At 40.6% G+C, this 20,735-nt stretch overlaps 1 protein-coding gene across 1 annotated transcript; it reads left to right on the top strand.

Annotated features, from left to right (window-relative positions):
* The first annotated feature begins 1,322 nt into the window (after positions 1-1,322).
* On the top strand, positions 1,323-20,243 carry LOC113009079 (sortilin). The gene is made up of 22 exons (XM_026147157.1): positions 1,323-1,394; positions 2,025-2,301; positions 2,599-2,661; positions 3,208-3,284; positions 3,358-3,454; positions 3,870-4,037; positions 4,193-4,266; positions 4,512-4,558; positions 5,351-5,487; positions 5,576-5,659; positions 7,861-7,921; positions 11,597-11,749; positions 12,455-12,552; positions 12,634-12,733; positions 12,831-13,005; positions 13,100-13,293; positions 13,846-14,038; positions 17,273-17,389; positions 17,472-17,613; positions 17,707-17,813; positions 19,578-19,695; positions 19,917-20,243. The coding sequence occupies exons 1-22, from the start codon at positions 1,369-1,371 to the stop codon at positions 19,929-19,931; spliced, it is 2,523 nt and encodes an 840-aa protein (XP_026002942.1). The 5' UTR covers positions 1,323-1,368; the 3' UTR covers positions 19,932-20,243.
* The last annotated feature ends 492 nt before the right edge of the window (positions 20,244-20,735 follow it).

Below are 20,735 nucleotides of genomic sequence, written 5' to 3'. Positions count from 1 at the left end.
ATCACAAAACTCCATTTCAGCAAGCATTTGGCGACAGTAGGAATGAAAATGTTTTATCCCTATTATCAGGAAGAAATCTTCAGGAAAAGCAGGCTCAGGGAGAGGAATCCACCTTCCGTAAAGACAAGAGAGGGAGGACAAAAGACACACTACAGGAAAGAGAGGCAGTGTGAAATAATTGCTAATGATTAAATATTGTGTTGTATAAACATGCATAGAAAGAAGAGATAAGACTGAAGTGCAAACAATTAGTGCATCATTGGGAAGCCCTCAGCAATCCAAACCTACTATAGCAATAATTAAGGCAGCATTCAGGAACATCTGATCAAGCCTTAACTATAGGCTTTAACATTAAAAAAAATATTAAGCCTTATTGTAAAGTAGAGAGTTTCTATCGCCTGAATCTGAACTGGGAGCTTTTAGAGCGAGCTGATAACAACGAATTACAATAGTCCCCCTGCAGAGATAAGTTCCTTGCCAAGTGTCTTAAGAAGCTCATTCATCATATCAGCAGTGGGATGGTTCTCTAATGTTATTGGGGTGGCACACCAAAAACTGAATTTCCAGTTTTATTATGCTGATATCAAATATACGTTACTTGAAAATGGCAAAAATGAGAGAAAGAAAAAAAATCATAAGCTTAGTTAATTCCCCGCTATTAAAGTTGATATCACTGAAAATAGGCACATATGAAAAGCGAAGAAGATTTTGAAATCCATAATAATCAGTTTTAATTGATTGATTGACTGGAAGTCCAGCCATCGCTTTAGATTTTCGGCAGAGCTAGGCTGAAGCAGATTAAGATTCACTCTCCCACAAAGCAAATTTTGGGTGGGTGGCCAGAGCCCCCCACTGACCACCCATTGGTGGCGCCCATACTTATTGCTGTCAGTTTTCCAATATCTCGAGTGCTTTTTCATTATAAGGGTTGTAGTTGTACCTAAAACCAAGTCATTAGAGGTGACTCATCATAAGATTATGTTTTGTGTTTTTAACTAATGTGCCACACTTCAGTTCTCACAAATTATTAGATATCTTGTTTTACCACTTCAGTGGTTTCGGTTTCCTACCCTTAAATGCATACAGCACCATTATAATTAATTTTCTTTACCTTTAATCCTAATTGAAACTATGTATTAATTCACTTTCTATATCTGTTAAGATGAAAGTTCCTGTAATAGTTCACATGGTGTCTTGGAAATAAAAAGGTATTCCAAAGGGAAAGCCTGTTACAGCTGCTTTCACCCCGCGGTGAAAGCACCTGTGTAATTCTGTGGCACCGCCCCCCGGCCAAAAAAACCCAGCCCTCTGATTCCTTAGATCTGACTTGTTCAGGACATGACTATGAGGTCGTAACAACTTAACTAGATGAATCATAGCCATAATTCCCTGAGGTATTTTGCCAGCATAGCCTATCATGTTCATACATGTAAATATGTAAGAAAGAATTGTGTATGTTTCTGTTATGTGTCCTGTGTACTGTTTGTTTGTATATGTGTCTTTCTGGCTGCTGTTTCAACCAAATTTCCCCTTGTGGGACAATTAAAGGATTATTCTATTCTATTCTACACATCTGAAAGCAACACAAGTGAATACATGTCGACCTCTTGCGTTAACCTGCCCATACTACTGCGATTTTATGTCACATTAACGTCTCTTATTTCTTTCAAAGCTTGCCAGAACTTTTCTTTTGAAGCTGTCCTTAAAATGTCCTTAACTTCTGTAAATGTGAATTCCAGTTGTTTTTTGTTGTTGCTAATTCATTTGTTAATATATTGACGATAAGTGAACGAATCACGAATTAATCTGTTGTTTTAAGACAAACTTTTTTCTCCCTGCAGTTAGGTCACCAGGATGCGGGCAGAAGCACCTGCTGGTGGTGGAAGTGCCACTTAGCGCAGCACTTTTTATGTTAATGACCCGTCCAAGCACTTCCCACACCCACTTACCTTTAGAGTACAACAAAAGCGAGTCATTATTGCCAGGGATATCGGTCAGTGGGACTCTTTTTTTTTCCATTGCAGTCACATCACTGTCGACATGATCTGGAGACATTTGATGCTTTTGGGGGTGTCCGTCGTTCTTCTTATGAGAGTTGAATGCAGAATCAAGGAGGGAAAGACGCTGACTTTCCGCCGGACTCAGCATAGTGAGAGCCAGGACCAAATGCGCCGTCGCCCCAGGAGGGATGCCAGCAGCTCCCCAGGCCTTTCCAAGCCTTCACATGGTCCTCCCTTCACCTCTTGTCGGCTCCTTCTCACCCCCGCCGAACACGAGGTTCTGGATGATAACACACACGAGGTGAGCTGCAGCTTGGTCAATATAGGCAGGTGCAATGTCCGTCGTGCCTTTTATTTAATGTAAAGGAGGAGATTCCAGGACTTTGAAGTTGGTACCCGTTTTTATTTGTGTTTTGCAATGCTTAACAGGGTTTCTCAACCAAGTGAAAGTAATATAAACACGTATAGTAATGTAAGCCCGTATACTCATTTGGCAAAGAGTATTATTGGGAAAATTACAGGAAATTGTGAGAAGAGATCTAATTTAGCTTGTTAGGCCTGTTTTTGTGATGTGTGAGTTTTTCTCCTTTCTCTTTAGACAGGTTTTAATGGTGATGATGGTTCCTACGTAATTCTCACATGGGTTGGTGATGATACAGGGGTGAGTAGCTTCTTATACAGAAGGTTTATTGCATATAGCCTCTTACATGTCACAGGGGCACAATAGAATTCAATGTAGAGTTTGTAAAGGAAAACAAGTGCCACAACACACAAATATGCATCAATATACGATAATGAATTAAATATAATTGAGGCTGATTTTAAACACAGCAAATTCTCCTCATTCTTTAATATCCGTGGGTATGTCATTTCACAATACCCCTGGTTTTATCCTTATCTTACTAGTTCTGTCAGTGACAACTGGAATATAGTAATGAAGTGTTAAGGAAAAAATAAGAAAAACCTACATTTCATTAGCTCTGACAGTGGTCACAATCTCTGAGCTTTCCATCTTGTACTTTAAGGATTTGTTTGTAGAATGAAAGCACAGATTTGACCAGGTTTTTGCGCTTTAAGAGACATGTTAGACAACATGCTGGTTTAAAATAAAAGCCAAATTAAGGTGTGCTAGAGTGGATCATCTTAATCTATCTGTGACTTTTTAACCCAGTGTTTAAAGTTGTAACTATATTTCTTCATTTGATAGGTGGTCTTGGTGCTGTCAACAATCAGTGGTCCAGTTCATCCTTTAAATGAAGGAGGCTCCTCACGACTTTACAGAAGGTGAGTTAGAATCTGATCAGCAGCTACCGTGGGCACCTCAATCAAAACGTAACCATCTTTCCTCTCTCATCAGCACGGATTATGGCAAATCTTTTCATGACATTTCTCAGAGCATCAACCACACCTTTATTAAGGAGGAATTTGGAGTCAGTGTTGGACCTGGGATCTCTGTAAGTAGCACTATTTTACACTCTTACTAACACTTTTCTGTGGGTGTGCAATGAAAGAGCAGTTAGTGATGGTAAACTGCATTGCATGTTTGGCTGTGGACCTTGTGATGTTTTGACATGAAGGTGTGAAAATATCATGTATGCTGACATCTAATCAGCTTGAGTCTTACCCACTAGTGTTCTTACAGTTTTGTTCACAGACTGATTATATTGCACGGAGCTATGCAAGCAGAATCTTTAGCTGAGAAAGTGGATGGTTTTCTTCTTTCTTTCTTGAAATCACTAGTACAGAGCTTGCATGCACTGAATTTTAAGCAGACAATTCTGCACGAAACTACAAAAAGTTATTGACGAAGCTAAAATTCTTTCTCAAATTTCCATCTCTGAGCAGTTTTCCATTGATTTTTACTGACAGGTGATTTTAACAGCCGACACACCGGTGCTTAACAATCCAGGTGGGATTATCTTCACCTCCACGGATGCTGGTGCAACCTTCAAGTTCATCCAACTGCCCTTTCACCTGGCGCAGCCAATCGTGTACCACTTCCTCAACCCTGACTATCTTGTGGCCCTCAGCATTGATGTGAGTCTGTTGAACTTTTAAAGTCCCTTAGTGGTTTCCGTTGCTTTGTTTAATATTCCTGGCTATCACACAGACACACATGTTTATCATCCACACAAACACACATCAGGAACACTCCTTAATGTGTAAACATTGCTTTGTTTCCTGACTTTCAGGGTGGTCTTTGGCTTTCTCTGGACTTTGGGGCCTGGTGGACAAAAGTTCACGATGGAGTGCATTCTTTCTCATGGTGAGAATAAAGAAGGAAAAAGAGTTATTCAATATATCAAACAGTGATAGCTCTGTGGCACAAATATAGTAACAGCACTGGAAAATGCATAATGACATGCGTAACATGTGGGACTTTGAATAAACTGAGATGATACGAGCAAGGTTTTTATGAAGCAATAAATGCTTGTTTAAAAAGAAACATGACCTATTAAAATTGTGACATTTTGAGGTGTTTGTAATTTTTTTCCTTCCACTTTCCATCAGGGGAGCTGGCATAAATTTGTTCTTCAGCTGCAGTCAAGTAGATGCAGGTAAGAACCTGTAAAGCTGTTAAAGGGTTTTGTAAAACTGGTGCAATTTAAAGATCAGACACTTTGTAATACAGGCTTGTCTGTATTCTAGTGTGTATATATGTTTTTATTTTGTGTGTAACAGGGTTTGCATAGTCATAAGAATTCTGCTTTTAATGTTTAATCTAATCTGCATCTTTATGGCTTTTGCAGCCAAGTTAAAATCTTTATTATCTCACAGGAAAAATCCTTTGATTACGGGGCGGCATAAAAGCTATTAAAGTACAATAAAACAATAAAGCAGCAGAAGAAGCTCAAAACTGACATGCTATAAGCACATTGCAAAACAACTAAATAAATTACCAAGTTGTGTGAGGAACTGAGGGGTAGAGTATAGTGTATTGAGATTAAGTTTGATTTATAATTGCTAAGATGACTAAATCCATTAGTAGAGCAGCGCTTTTTCTTAGACAGCTACATGAGAAAACACTATTGCCTTACCCTCCACAGCTTTTGATTTGGTGGATTTTTACACTGAAAGTCCTTCTTGACACAACCCCAAAAGGATCTACATCTCCTTCCAGGATCAAACCAGACAACTTTCACTTATCCGTCAGATCACTACTCTTGTGTACATCAGAGCCTAATTTCACAAGCTCAAAATAAATATAAGTACTTTTTTTCACTCAAAACATTTATTGCTTGTGAGGGTGCATGCTTTATGCGGATGAGCAATGAGCTTAAATGTGTTTAAGGCAAGTGCACATTTCTTATTGAACTTATTCGTGTTATTATTGTCATTTGCCGATACAGTTGAGGCAGAGGAGAGGGGAGATTTAATCCTGAAAAGAACAAAGGACCTGGGGAAGACCTTCACCATAATCCATGAGGACATCTACAGTTTTGGTTACATAGGAGCGTTTCTCTTCTTCTCTGTTATGGAAGACCCGGTAAGATGGCTGGATCATTTTTTATACACTTCGGTCTATCGAGTAGTATATATTCCATCTATATAGTCATGCATTATTTTTCTCCTAGAGATCTCCTCGTGTGATGTATTTCTCATCAGACCAAGGAGATACTTTCAGTCAAGCACTCCTGCCTTCTGCATCCACTGAGCAGGTGAGAAAAAATATCAACCATCATTTCTGTTGAGTGTGTTAGCAACAACATCTAATATTCTACAGGTAGGTCTGGGAATTGAACCAATTATGTTTGGTAGTATTCAAAATGTAACTGTAGCACGAGGCAGTCAAATGTATGATCTTGATTACTTCTTAAGCGCTTAAAATAAAGTAAACTTGACTTCTTCTGACAGCCTAGCTTCACTCCTTACCTCACGTGACCCTCATACCCTCATGCAGCCAGTCAGTAACTCTTGGGACAACCTCCAAGGCGATGATCTAACTCATCAGTTTTTAGAATTAAAGAAGTCTCTTGGATGAGCGGCAAAACGTTTTCACAAACAAGAAGAAGTCAAGTTTACTTTATTTTAAGTGCTTAAGATTACCATGACCGAGACGACCAGGGATGTACACAGATAGATTGTGCTTACTTATCATTCAAACTAAAAGAGGATCTGTTCTGCAAGAATTCAGCTCCATTTTTAATCTTGGGCTCTACTAGAGCAGCTTTGTTTGATTCAAAGTCAAAAGTATTTAATATTTATCTTTGTGCAGATTCCCAGTGGTCTCTCTCTTTAGGCCAGCATAGCATGAAGTAAAATCCAAGAGCCTGTGCAGATTTCCTTGGCTTTAGTGTTGTTAACATTTCTATACTCCACCCTCTGTATATAATTTCATGTCTATATTAAATACAATACAGATGCACCTCTGTAGTGTAGAGGTTAACACATTCACCTTACACGGTAAAATTAACTTGTTCAGTTCTGGGAGAAGAAACAAGCTCAGCCTCACAAGTAGTGTATTCCTAGATCTGATCCAGACTCTGGATAAAAGTGGAATCTGTGCCAAACCACACATGTGGATCCATTTGCTGTATGTGGGAATCACGTGGGCGGCTGAGAGTACTTAAAAAAAGCAACTGTGGGACAGAACTCATAAATTGTTTTGATAACAGCAGCATTATGTACAATGTAGCCAAAAAACCTCTTGGGAGGCTACAAACAGTATGAGACCTCATTAGAATCACAGTGAACACTGTGGAAGTGGTAGTAGAGCTTATTAGTGTCTTCAAGTACTAAAGAGTTACTTTAAACTAATCAAACTGGGAGATTTTGAGGTAATGCAAAGCATATTATAGCACTCTCTTAATGAAAACAGTCTAATATGTTAATAATGTTTTGGTGTTGGTACCAAAAAATATTACCAAAATTAGGGCAGTTTCTCAAGGGTCGCCCAACACGGTAGTGCAGTAACAGGCCGAAAATGAAATCAAAAGTATGGCTGATGATTTTTGGAGTCACTCGACTTCACACACCATCAGCTTTTGCCCTCAGGCAAATCTGATGAATGTACAGCAACGTTTTCGCTTTCTGATGAATCTCCAGTAGATTCATCACATTTGTCTGAGGGCAAAAGCTGATGATGTGTTCCCTCAGGCAAGTCTGGTGAATTTGCTGTAGGTAGATTCAGGAATTTTTTCAGATCTAATTGTACTGTAGGTACTGTACAATTAGATCTACTGTAGGTAAATTCATCAGGATTGCCTGAGGGCAAAAGCTGATTATGTGTGAACTCCACACATCATCAGTTTTTGCCCTCATTATTAATCCCCTCCTGCACTAAGTATATAAAAACAGATTGTCTAGTCAACACCGAAATTTAACCTTCCACTACAGTGCACAGCCATTTGTCTGCTTTTTTTATCAGCACATATCACTGACCCTTCAAAGATATAGTATTTTTACTGCTCTTAGTTCTTAGTAAGTTATTAATAAGCAAGATGTGGTTCTACCCTTTCCCTCCCAGCACAACACAGTAGCTTTAAATTGAATTGAATCGGCACTTATAACAAATTTTCTTTAAATGATAATTGAGATGTTTATCGCACCGCTCCGTTTGTCTTTGTGTCAGGTTTATGGGTGGGGAACATTAAAGATAAATGCAGATACTTCATTCATACTAAGGAAGTTGGTTGATATGCAGAAAAAACATCGGTGGCAACATTTTCCCTTTCAACACCAGCTGAACACACACCTGCTCTGATGAAACACCCACACATCTTGTTGACAGCACAAACACACATTCTGTCTCAAGAAGATTAGACAAGATTTATAGCAAAAAATTGAACGAGTCATCTCTTTTGTGTGTGTGTGTTTTTTCACGTCTGCTCTCGATTTTCATATGTGTCTCTGTTTGCAGTTTTATTCCATCCTGGATGGAGATGAGGATATGCTCTTCCTGCACGTGGACAACCCGGGAGGTATCAGACATACATAAACCCGCAAATGGGACCTTTTAATATCTTTGAAAATGTTTTCCATTCAAAAAGCCACATCTATAAAAATTAACCCTATGACTGACACATATTTGCGAACGTGTCCTCACAGCATATCAGTTTTTTTTTCTGTTGAAATGGAAAACTTCAACTGAAAAGACAAGACTGGTTTAACAAGTTCTTGGACTTGCTGACAAATCAGTCCATAATACTGAGTGTGTGTTTGTCCATGCAAGTCTAGATCTCATGGCTTTGTTCCTTTCCATCTCTGTTTTTATCTCCCTCTCCAACTCGTGCCCTTTCTTTTCCTTCCTCATTCAATTGGAAGGAATTTTATTCTCTTTTTAGTATAATACAATTTTTGGCTCACACCTGCTTGAGACAGTGGTGCATGGGTGGTGTGGGGTGACTTTGTCTTTTGCTGGCTGAAACGAGGAAGACTTAGGTTTCACTGCAAAAGCTGATAAGCATATCTTGGCATCGGGGTGTAACACAAATACACATGCACACACGAGGACACACATTCAAAAGCTTAACATGTCCCCATCACCTCCCACAGGTGATGGAGAAATGTTTTATTATTATTATAATTTATTTTGTTAAGTCACTTAACACTGGCCTATGAATCATTCAGGCACAAGAATAGCACCTAACTCAAGGTATTAATCAATGCTTTTAACACTATCAGCCTTGGTTTAACCTCCTTAGAGTCCAGATGTTACGTTCCCCCCGAAAGGGTCTAGGCGTGTGAGTGAGGGGACCAGTAACAAATGAGTCCAGAACAGAATGAAAGGAAAACAGACCAGTGTTTTCAGTAAATAAAATAGTCTTTATTATAGATCTTCTTAACATAAAGAGCCGGCAACGCCGTTTTACCAATAACACTTGGAAAAAGAGAAAAAGGGTTGCAACAACAAAGAACACAATAACCAAACAAAAACTCCACACCACGAGGAGGTACTTCCAGGGGCCCACAAGCTCACCCTGTCACTAACAGCAGCTGGCTTTGCAACTGTTGCCTAGGACTGGCAACTTTGTCGGTTTGTGAACCACAGTTCACTCTTTTGAAAGCAGATCGATTTTGCTTTGAGTTTGCTTTCAAACAGTGAGCAACCAGGTGGCCAGGTTTGTGGCAGAAGAAACAGAGCTTTGTTTTGGCTCTTGAAACCACGCCTGTATCGGCTTTGTTAGCTGGCACACTCCTAACTCTCAAGACTGACTGTTTCTGTTTGTAGGCTCCACAATTCGCTATTAAATGGCCAGACTTTAAACAAAAAAAACACTTTCGTTTCACACTGGAATGGGACACAAGTACCTCACCCTTTTGGTACTGTGTAGCTGGCACATCACTAACCTTCACTGGGGCATCGCGCCGGTCATACCTACTGACACTGGTTTTATGGACGAGCGCGAACTCATCAGCCAGCGTTGCAGCCTGCTGTAGCGAGGAAACCTTCTGTTCATTAATATATACCGCGATGCGCTCAGCAATGCAGTTCTTAAATTCCTCTGAGCATTAGTTCCCGGATCGAAGCCAGGTCAGTGGCTTTGCAGGCCGCACACCACCGATCGAAAAGAACACCTTTTTCCCTGGCGAAATCAAGATAGGACTGACCCTGACCTCTTCTCAACCCCCGGAAACGCTGCCTATAGGCTTCTGGGACCAGCTCATAGGCCAGCAGGATAGCCCTTTTCAGCTTGTCATAGTCCAAGCTGTCCTCGCTGACAACGAGGAACAAACTTCTTGAGCCTTACCCGCCAGCTTACATTGGAGCAAAATGGCCCATGAATCCCGTGGCCAGTGCAAGGCCGTGGCTATTCGTTCAAACGACTCGAAGTAGCTGTCGACCTCAGTGTCACGGAACATCGGAACCAGACGACTGTTTTTCCCTACGTCAAACGGGATGTCCGCCTGACGAATGGAGGCGGTCAGAGGAAGGGAAACCTGCCGGAGTTCCAGCTGTCGCAACCTCACAGCTGTCTCTGCCTCCACCTCCACCTTCCTCAATTCGACCTCCCTAGCCCTAGCCAGTTCCGCGTCCAAACGCCTAAGCTCTAGCTCCCTTTTCAGCTGGAACTCTCTCTCACGCTGCTCCTTCTCCAGCTGGAGACGAGCCAGACGGACACAGAGCTTAGCATCCAGCTTCGAGCCTTCACTTGATTCAATGGAGAGGGGTTCGAAGCGAGGCACTGTCATGGGTTTGTTCTCAGGCAGCCCCTGATCAACAGGTGTCGACACCAATGGACCTACAGCTTGAGCTGGCGCCTGCAGAACGGGCTGAGACGCTGCACCACGCTCACCCTTAAACACTGCAATATCAAAGGTAGCCATTGACTCTAAAACAAAAACTACCTGAGGCTAACAATAACAACAAAGAAGCACCACCTCCAATACACAAATGAGAAACAGGCGGGAAAAGCGTGGCCACAGGTTAACCAATAAATAAAAATACCACCAACCCTCTCCCCAGACCTACCTACTAAAATCTTAGCCTAGTTAGCTTCTGGAGTGTACCAGGCTCGAGGCAACTTTAAAGGCTAAGCGTCAAGTGCACAAAGCACCGACAAGCCTACCCCCGACAGGGAACTAATCCCCACCCGGGATTACTCCGAAAATAATAAAGGAAAAATAAAAAATGAGTGCCTGAAGGAGGAGCTTACGCTCAGCTAGACACTCCCCTTTGCTAACTGGAGAGAGAGCGCAGCAGATACAATACAACTAAACAAGCCACCAGCAAACAACTCACTAAAACTCAATTGCTGTTCCTTCCAGTCATATCCCGGACGAGCCCCCACTTTGTTACGTTCCCCCCGAAAGGGTCTAGGCATGTGAGTGAGGGGACCAGTAACAAATGAGTCCAGAACAGAATGAAAGGAAAACAGACCAGTGTTTTCAGTAAATAAAATAGTCTTTATTATAGATCATCTTAACATAAAGACCCGGCAACGCCGTTTTACCAATAACACTTGGAAAAAAAGAAGGGTTGCAACAACAAAGAACACAACAACCAAACAAAAACTCCACACCACGAGGAGGTACTTCCAGGGGCCCACAAGCTCACCCTGTCACTATCAGCAGCTGGCTTTACTGCTGCCAAGGCCCACAAGCCCACACTACTCACGCAAAGCAGCTATGCTGTTTCCACAACTCCACACTTTGAGCAGGTTAACCACACACAACGCAGCGACACCAGAGAACACCCCACCCCACCCCCTGCTCACAGCTCATCCCCAGCTTATATGACCTCCGAGAGGTGATTGCTGACTGGGCCCAGGTGGTAAATGAGTCCAATGAGCAGCAGCTGTGTCCTGGGGAGAGAGAAGAGCAAGAGAGAGACGGGGGGTGGAGCAAAAGAGGAGGAGGCGGAGAAAAACACCACGCCCACACAAGGGCAGTATCAGGAGGCCCAGCTAGGGCCGTAACACCAGACAACAACATTATTGCAGTATTGGCTTTCAAATGTGCTAGAACTTGTTTTTTGGGGGTTTTTTTTGCATATGTTTCAATAAGTAACTGCACTGATTTACTATTTTTCTAGCAAAATATAAAGACATGAGTAGTGGCTTGAGACTTCTGCAAAAATTCAACTCTTTACATAGGAGAGGTTAAAATGTGTTGTAATTTTGCGAGATACATTCGTGCTTTCCGTTTTATTTCAGACACCTTCTTTGGGACCATGTACACCTCAGACGACCGTGGGATCTTGTTCTCCAAATCTCTAGAGCGCCACCTGTTTGATGGACATCGAAAGAGTGACTTCACCAACATTACTTCACTGAGAGGAGTGTACCTCACTAATAAGCTAGACGTTGGTAAGATTCTCCATACAGGTATTGTATGCATCTTCTGTCTCGTAGCTTTTCGTACATGACTCCTGTAAAAAATGGCTTTAAGCCAAAAGCTTTTGATTCCAACCCCCAAAATGTAGCCCCCAGTTGTCTGTTTTGTGACACTTTATGAGTTATAAGTGTTTGAATTGAGGAGATTGGACAGGCTGTCATGCCGCTTTCAATTTAGTGCTCAACCAATAACATCATTGTCTGACAGAAGAGAACACGACTGTCATCAGCAATACTGCAGTGCGGTGTTAAGAGAACAAAATATTACCCAACATTAATGAAACTAAGGAGCTGATTGCTGACGTGAAGAAAAAACAAAGACAAAGATCCCGGTTTGTAACACCCGGAGCAGGTGGACTCCACCCTGCTCATAAAAGCTACAAAAGAAAGAAAGAAAGAAATTAGTAGGAAAACTTATTAAACTTTACAGAGAGGTTGTCATGGCACATGCATGGCCTCAGCATTGTTGAGCAGAGCACAAAAGCCAGGCTGTGAGACTTCTAAAATCATCCCATAGGAACAGAAGCTCAGTCTTTTCTTTTGTTTTTTTTTAGAGTAGCCTAAAAGCAAATCATTTGATTTTTCAATAAACAGCCATGAGTTGCATAATGAGAGTTATATCTAAAATCCTGATTGAACTTACTGAATATTGACCGGAATACTTCGTTTTTCTTTCAGATGGCCGTATAAAATCTGTCATTTCATTCAACAGAGGAGGGACGTGGAGACCGCTTAAAAAACCCGAGAACATAAATTGTGGAGACAAGATCAAGAGTGTATGTTACATAGAAAAAAAATTAATTTATCTGTCTGTATGTATGTGTTTTCATTTTGATCTTTTTTTTTTCTTTTGCCAGTGCAATCTCCATATACATGGGGAACACAGTCGTAATAACCATATAGTTCCCATGGTGACCCTGTCTGAGCCGGCTGCTGTTGGTCTGGTTATTGCGCATGGTAATTAATTTGTAATTACTTTCAGTGCTTCAGTCCAAACCATTGTCCAAATACTGTGTAAAATGCACACTTATAGATGATTTCCTGTTTTTAACAGGCAGCGTGGGTGATTCTCTGTCATCATCGCAGAACCCCGACGTGTTTGTTTCCTCAGATGGAGGTTATAACTGGAGGGGGACGCTGAGGGGTCCTCATCACTACACTATATTGGACTCTGGGGGTCTAATTGTGGCTGTGGAGGCCCATCGTGAAGGACAAGTCAAGACTATCAAGTACTTTATTCTCATTTAAAGACCACAGGGAAGTGACAGGAAGTGTTTTCTTATATTTAAAGTTTTCTCTTTTTCTACTGTTTTTCACCACCAGATTCTCCACGGATGAGGGTCAGTGCTGGAAGCTGTATAACTTTACGGATCAGCCCTTCTTCTTTGCAGGCTTGGCATCTGAGCCGGGGACCAACGCCATGACCGTCAGTGTGTGGGGCTTCCGGCCCGAGGAAGACGGCCAGCCCATGTGGGTAGCAGTCACCATTGATTTCCAGAGTCTCATTACCAGAGAATGTAAGTCTAATAACATCTACGATTACTGTGCACTCTTTGCTCTTCACTGGTTTCTATGGCATGTTGCCACCTGGTGGTAGGTTCATGTGAGTTGTATTAGCTGTTTTCCGACTGCAGAAGCAGGGATTTTCCACAACCTCTAAAAACCTGTAAAAACACATCCCGCTTGTTTTACCTCTGTTTATGACGCAGATTTGAAGAAGAAAACAGACCTGTTTGCATTTTTTTTTTTGTTTTCTCCTCTACAATTTGTGTGAGATGCTGTAATTAAACCACACCCTTTTATCTGGTGGTGAAAAGATAGATACTTTCCCGGGACTTTCGATATTTCCCCTGTGGCATTTTGCCTAGTTGTATTGCAGATGCTGTTTTGCACTTGCATTAGTAATCTTATGTAAGTGACGTAAGTGTTGGGACAGACTTATGCATCACTAGTTTGACTAACATTGCCTAAAACTGCTTTATTTACATTCTAGGTTTGGTTTTGTTAAACCTGCATTTTTTAAAAGGATTGTTAGTGACAGTTAAATAGGTCATCACTGCCTTCATCAGGTAATGACAACGACTATGAAGAGTGGTTGGCTCATTCAACAGAAGGAGGAGACTCGGAAAGAAATGGATGTGTCCTGGGTGTTAAGGAGACCTACAGGAGGTTAAAGAAGCAATCTCTATGCCGAAATGGGCGAAGCTTTGTGGTGATGAAAAAGCAAAGCCCTTGTCTGTGCACCAGAGAAGATTTCTTGTGGTATGTTGGATTGTTTTGTTTTTAAATGGTCCTGTAACGTACTGCATATTATTGTAAAAACCTTTCATTTCATTACATTTTGCTTCCAGTGAGCCAGACTCTTTTCTTTTTTCCCTCTTTGTTTTTAATGACCTTGAGCAATAGTTCTCAAGGCTTTCTGAAGGTCTTCTAAAGTTTGTCTTTGCACACTGGCCACTTTTCCACTCATTTCCCGTCACTATTTGACCATTTTTTTAAGCCACTTAATGATGTGATGAAAGTGGGCAGGTTTCAAAAGAAGTCATGGAAAAACTTAAAAAAAAATACTATCTACAGTATAGATGGACAGTATATGAACATCATGTTCTTAAGAAGTATCTCTCAGGTACATTATATTGGACTCTGGGACTGAGTATTTAAAAACAGACTCACTGTTTGGCGTGGCCAGAAATGGGCTCAGTGGAAGTGTGGCTGAAGTACGCTAAGTTACACAAGAACTGAACTGAAAATCAGTGGTACCAGGTCTTATGGAGTGATGAGTCTTAATTTGAAATTATTGGTTCAAGATGTCATCAGTATGTATGGATGAGATCAGGAAAGGTACAACAGTGATTGTCTAAAGCCATCTGTAAAGCACAGTGGATGCTCTGTCATGGTTTAGGGTGAGGAAAGTATTTGATTGCCAGTGGCTTAAATATTCACCATGTCAGTGATCCAAAGCACACAGTGAATGCAGTAAAAGCATACCAGGATGGAAGAACACACAATGGAACACTATCAGTCATGGATTGGTCTTCCCAGAGCCCAGACCTCAGTATTATTGGAGCAGTGTAGGATAATCTTAAAGGAGAATGGAACAAAAGGCAGAAACATCCAAAGAGCTTTGAATGTCTTTCAAGGAGCCTGGAGATTTATTCCTGAAAACAACTTAAAGGAATTAGAAGAAGGCTTGCTGAAGAGAGTACAGGCTCTGTTGAAGACTATAGATGGTTTTACTCAGTGTTGGGCAAGTTACTTTGAAAAAGTAATTAATTATAGTTACTTGTTACTTCTTCAAAAAAGTAACAGAGTTAGTAACTGAGTTGCAAGATATTAAAAGTAATTAATTACTTGAAAAGTAACTATTGCGTTACTTAAAAAAAAAAATGTTTAACCCTCTGGGGTCCAGGGTATAATTGGCCATTGTTAACTACTTTTGATTTTCCTTCTACATTTCACCTTTAAAAACTATTTACTTTGCCTTGTTTGGTATCATCCTTTTCAGCACAACCTTACGTGTCTGAATTTACAGTTATGTTTTCATTTTGACATACTGTATTAACACAACTGATCTAAAATCAGACAAAAAAACATAAAATCCGAGTAGAAAAAGTTATATTTTTTTTACTGTAACAACCACAGACATGTTTATTGAATCATATTTCATAACTTTAAATGCAAATATAAATTGTCAATTTTACCTTTTACCTTTAAAAAAAAACATTTTAAACTATTTACATAACAATCAGCTTTTCTGCATTCAATAAGATGCCACGCAAATTATTTGTGCCACTCCAAAACAATTATTCCTGTCCACTATAAAGGAGAACATCACAGCCTGATACCTGCAGGTCTGACAGCAGCAGGTGTATCACTGCTCCTGTTTTTTACCTGGAGACAGCAGTCATCTCATTGTTCTGACACACAACACAAAACTACCCACAACACTACACACTAACTACACAAGACAACACATTAACTACACACTCCAAACATGCTAAACGTCTCACATCTCAAAACTCGCGCTCTCTCTTTTTCTACTGTCTTTCTCTCTCTCTCTTTCTCTCTCTCTCACTCCTAAAACTATCCCGTCTTCCTAAACAACCACATGTCATGTTGTCCATATCATTTTTTGATTGGTCGACATGGTGCATTTTTCCACCAACATGAACGGGCTGGTTTTTGCTGTTGTTTTTTGTTTTGTTTTTTTATTTTGTGGTCATAAGCAGAGAGTGCTTGCTAGCGCTGTCCTTAGACAGTAAACGTGACAAAAGTATTCAGGAAAAAACACCGAGTATATGTTGTTTATCATGACTCTGGTTTTACGTGGTCTATAAACACAATTTGAAAACTGGTATATATCACCTTGTTGCTTTGTCATCTTAAATTGGTCATGTGATTGGCTCACCACGACTACTTTATTCCTCCTCAGTCAAACAGCAGCACTCATGCGATTGTTTTGCCCCCTTAGCTCCAGGTGTTGTGCCAAAAAGTGATTGTCTGCCAGAAAGTGATTGCCGAGTGCAGCTGCTGAAAGCTGTAGCGCATAGTCAGCTTCTTCAATGCAACTGATATAAGGTGGAGTAAGCTGAACACAGCTTCAGCCATCTGTTTGTTGAAAAATAGTAACGCGACCGCATCACATTTTCTTGTTAGTAACAGTAACAGCGTTGTAACGATAGAAATAGTAATTAGCTAGATTACTCGTTACTGAAAAAAGTAACGCCATTAGTCCCATCACTGGTCTTACTAAATACTGACTTTCAACCTCGCCAGAGTGTACAAACTCTATTTCCCATTTTTCTAAAAAAAATAAAAATAAACAAGAGCTTAGTCAAGACTTTTGCACAATAAATAATAATATATTACTTTATCTTAGCTGTACAATGATTCGAAATTCTGAGGCCTTTGCTTACATCTCAGAAGTTCAAGATCAGCTTTTTGTTTTGCATTTACTTTTTCTGTTTGTTTGCTTGTTTTCCTTTTTAATGAAGAAAGGCGGCATTGTTCTGCTTTTGGCCTCTAGTTAATGGCTGTGGCTTTTAAATGAGAGTGTAGCAATGGCAAGTGTGACCTGAGTGCTTTCCTTGCCAAGGATGAGAAAGCAGACGATCATGAACTTCTTTTTGCAGCAAGCGACCAAGAGAGACCAGTGTTCTTACGGTGTGTAAAGCATAATGCTGCTCTGTCTGGGAAACGTGTGAATCACTCAAGCACAAAAAAGGCAGCTAACTCAAGGGATGCTGTGTCTGCACATAACAGACAACAAAATTAAAACAAAATTAAAACATTTTAATTGCATTCTTAGCCAAAGACATAGCTTCAGCCCAAAACCCAGCATTACTGTGTTTTTTTTTCCTTATGTACTGCATTTTCATGTGACTTTGCACATTTTTTAAAAATTTGCTGCACCCATTTTCTTGCAAAATATAGAGTTTAAGAAGAGAAAAGCATTTTGTGGTTGCACTAAAACTCTTTTTTTCTCCTTTACTACAGCGACTTTGGTTACTATCGACACATTAACACCTCAGAGTGTGTGAGACAGCCAAACGCTGCAAATAAAACCTATGAGCTCTGTTTGAATGGAGAGGAGGATGAGCTTCTGACAGAAGGGTAATTGCCTTCATAAAGCAAAGAGAAACACCACCTTTATGCACACATGCAAATCTCACTCTATTCCCTTTTGTCTTTGTAGGTACCGCAAGGTCCCGAGTGATAGGTGTGAGGGTGGGTTCAGTCCTCAGCTCATAAAGCAGACAGTCAAAGCCTGTGGTATTAAACCTAGTCCTGCTCCTCCTGCAATGTCCACATCTTCAGTCACACACTTTGACACACCGGTCAGTAGGTTGATTGTGCTCTTTCAGTCTTTGCTTCATTTTATAAAATTGTCTTTGTTTGGATAAATATCAACCTTTTCGTGTATTTTCCAGCGAGAAAAGCTGGTGTTGATCCTGGTGTGTGCAGGAGCAGTCATCATCGTCCTCATAGCTATTGTTTCTGCTGTGATTGTTGTCAAGAGAGTGATTTATAGAAACAGGTGAGTCACGCATACGGTATCTGCTGCATGTTCAAATTTAAGCACACTGAAAGCTCTGACCGTGGTGGTCTCCTGCTGTCTGCTACAGTTCAATTCAATTCAATTCAATTTTATTTATATAGCGCCAAATCACAACAAAAGTCGCCTCAAGACGCTTCATAGATACAGAGAAAAACCCAACAATCATATGACCCCCTATGAGCAAGCACTTTGGCGACAGTGGGAAGGAAAAACTCCCTTTTAACAGGAAGGAACCTCCGGCAGAACCAGGCTCAGGGAGGGGCGGCCATCTGCTGCGACCGGTTGGGGTGCGAGAAGGAAGACAGGATAAAGACATGCTGTGGAAGAGAGACAGAGGTTAATAACAGATATGATTCAATGCAGAGAGGTCTATTAATACATAGTGAGTGAGAAAGGTGACTGGAAAGGAAAAACTCAATGCATCATGGGAATCCCCCGGCAGCCTACGTCTATTGCAGCATAACTAAGGGAGGATTCAGGGTCACCTGGTCCAGCCCTAACTATATGCTTTAGCAAAAAGGAAAGTTTTAAGCCTAATCTTGAAAGTAGAGATAGTGTCTGTCTCCCGAAGCCAAACTGGAAGCTGGTTCCACAGAAGAGGGGCCTGAAAACTGAAGGCTCTCCCTCCCGTTCTACTTTTAAATACTCTAGGAACAACAAGTAGGCCTGCAGAGCGAGAGCGAAGTGCTCTAATAGGGTGATATGGTACTACAAGGTCATTAAGATAAGATGGGGCCTGATTATTTAAGACCTTGTATGTGAGGAGCAGGATTTTGAATTCAATTCTGGACTTAACAGGAAGCCAATGAAGGGAAGCCAAAACAGGAGAAATATGTTCTCTCTTTCTAGTCCCTGTCAGGACTCTTGCTGCAGCATTTTGGATTAGCTGAAGGCTTTTCAGTGAGTTTTTTGGACATCCTGATAATAATGAGTTACAGTAGTCCAGCCTGGAAGTAATAAATGCATGAACTAGTTTTTCAGCGTCACTCTGAGACAGGATATTTCTAATTTTAGAGATGTTGCGCAAATGGAAGAAAGCAGTCTTACATATTTGTTTAATATGTGCGTTGAAGGACATATCCTGGTCAAAAATGACTCCAAAGTTCCTCACAGCGTTACTGGAGGCCAAGGTAATGCCATCCAGAGTAAGAATCTGGTTAGATACCATATTTCTAAGATTTTCAGGGCCGAGTACAATAACCTCAGTTTTATCTGAATTAAGAAGCAGAAAGTTAGCGGCCATCCAGGTCTTTATGTCTTTAAGACATTCCTGCAGTTTAACTAATTGGTGTGTGTTATCTGGCTTCATGGACAGATAGAGCTGGGTGTCATCAGCATAGCAGTGAAAATGTATGCTATGTCTTCTAATGATGCTGCCTAAGGGAAGCATGTATAATGTAAACAGAATTGGTCCTAGCACTGAACCCTGTGGAACTCCATAATTAACCTCAGTGTGTGAAGAGGACTCTCCATTTACATGCACAAATTGGAGTCTATTAGATAGATATGATACAAACCACTGCAGTGCAGTACCTGTAATACCTACAGCATGTTCTAATCGTTCTAATAGGATATTATGGTCAACAGTATCGAATGCTGCACTAAGGTGTAGCAGGACAAGCACAGAGATGAGTCCACTGTCAGAGGCCGTAAGAAGATCATTTGTAACCTTCACTAAAGCTGTTTCTGTGCTGTGATGAGCTCTGAAACCTGACTGAAACTCTTCAAATAAACCAAATACAGGACACCGATATATCGTTTCTCCAACCTTCGACTCCAGGACGACGAAAACTCCACTGCAGCTGATCATGAAAGCGGCACGAGCAGCAATAGCACAGCCTGCCAACAGGACTCAGATGATGTAAGTGTTATTTAGCACTCCCAAAGGGTTGATTGATCTCTTCGTCTCTTCTTCAGACTCCTACTGAAAACGCTGCATTCGGATGAACAGAATCAACTTTTTGGGATTTCCTTACCAGCATGATTGAGCATGCATCGAGATGTTATTTAGCACTGTTTTATAATGTTTTCCAGATGGTGTAATTTTTCTCACACATACATTTTGTGTTCTCTTTTTTCTAGGATCTCATTGAATGACACAGCAGACATGATTGACACCAGCTGCACTGAAATGGACTGCATGTTGCCTTGATTTTCTCTTTTTTATTGAAGCTCCCCAAATGTTTGAATGTCTTAATTTATTGAGCTGACTTTGCTTTTTTCACTCTTTGTACATATATGTATGTTTTCTTGATTTACATGTTTAACACATTGTACTTCTGTACAACATAAAAATAAAACCAAAAACAGAATGTGCATTTAACATGAAACAAATTCTGCATATTATGGAGTCTTCATCAAAATGTTACAGGTTAAATTATACTCCAATAAATTTCTGCTTAAAACCTGTCCATTTGATGGCGGTGTTGACACTTTTATCGCTCCCATGTACTTTTAAAATGACTGAAGAAGAAGATGCAACAGGAAGTTGGTGTGACATGGTGAAGATTTTGTTTTTGACAGATGACTCACTACTAAAAAAAACTACAAAGAGACATGGGACGGTAAACCGTTTCTAACAAACTTAAAAGTCAGTAGTTAGTGTGACCACTTTTATTCTTCAGAACATAAACTCTCTTGGCCAATCACTGACAGCATGTTTTTGCTGGCGGACTAATCTCTGATGGTACAAGCTCTCCAGGACTACTGGTTGAAATGCAACCCCAAACAGAGCCTCTGTATTACAGATGTCTGAAGATTCATTCTGTTGACTACCTCTGTACATATTGCGGACAATTTGAGTAAGAAATTTCAAAACTAGATTCATGACTCCATAAGAACTTTTGCCACTGATTTTCAGTCCAGTTCTTGTGTAATTTGGCACACCTCAGCACTTTCCCA

This window comes from Astatotilapia calliptera, chromosome 17 (genome assembly GCF_900246225.1).
Source record: "Astatotilapia calliptera chromosome 17, fAstCal1.2, whole genome shotgun sequence".
Classification (NCBI taxonomy): domain Eukaryota; kingdom Metazoa; phylum Chordata; class Actinopteri; order Cichliformes; family Cichlidae; genus Astatotilapia; species Astatotilapia calliptera.
This window is presented reverse-complemented; position numbering and strand designations above follow the sequence as displayed.

Excerpts from the sequence above, each read along its gene's own strand:
- LOC113009079 (XM_026147157.1), top strand. The coding sequence starts at position 1,369 with ATGAATCATAGCCATAATTCCCTGAG. Across the intron at positions 4,267-4,511 it reads GGAGTGCATTCTTTCTCATG|GGGAGCTGGCATAAATTTGT; the intron begins GTGAGAATAAAG and ends ACTTTCCATCAG. Across the intron at positions 17,390-17,471 it reads GATGAGCTTCTGACAGAAGG|GTACCGCAAGGTCCCGAGTG; the intron begins GTAATTGCCTTC and ends TTGTCTTTGTAG.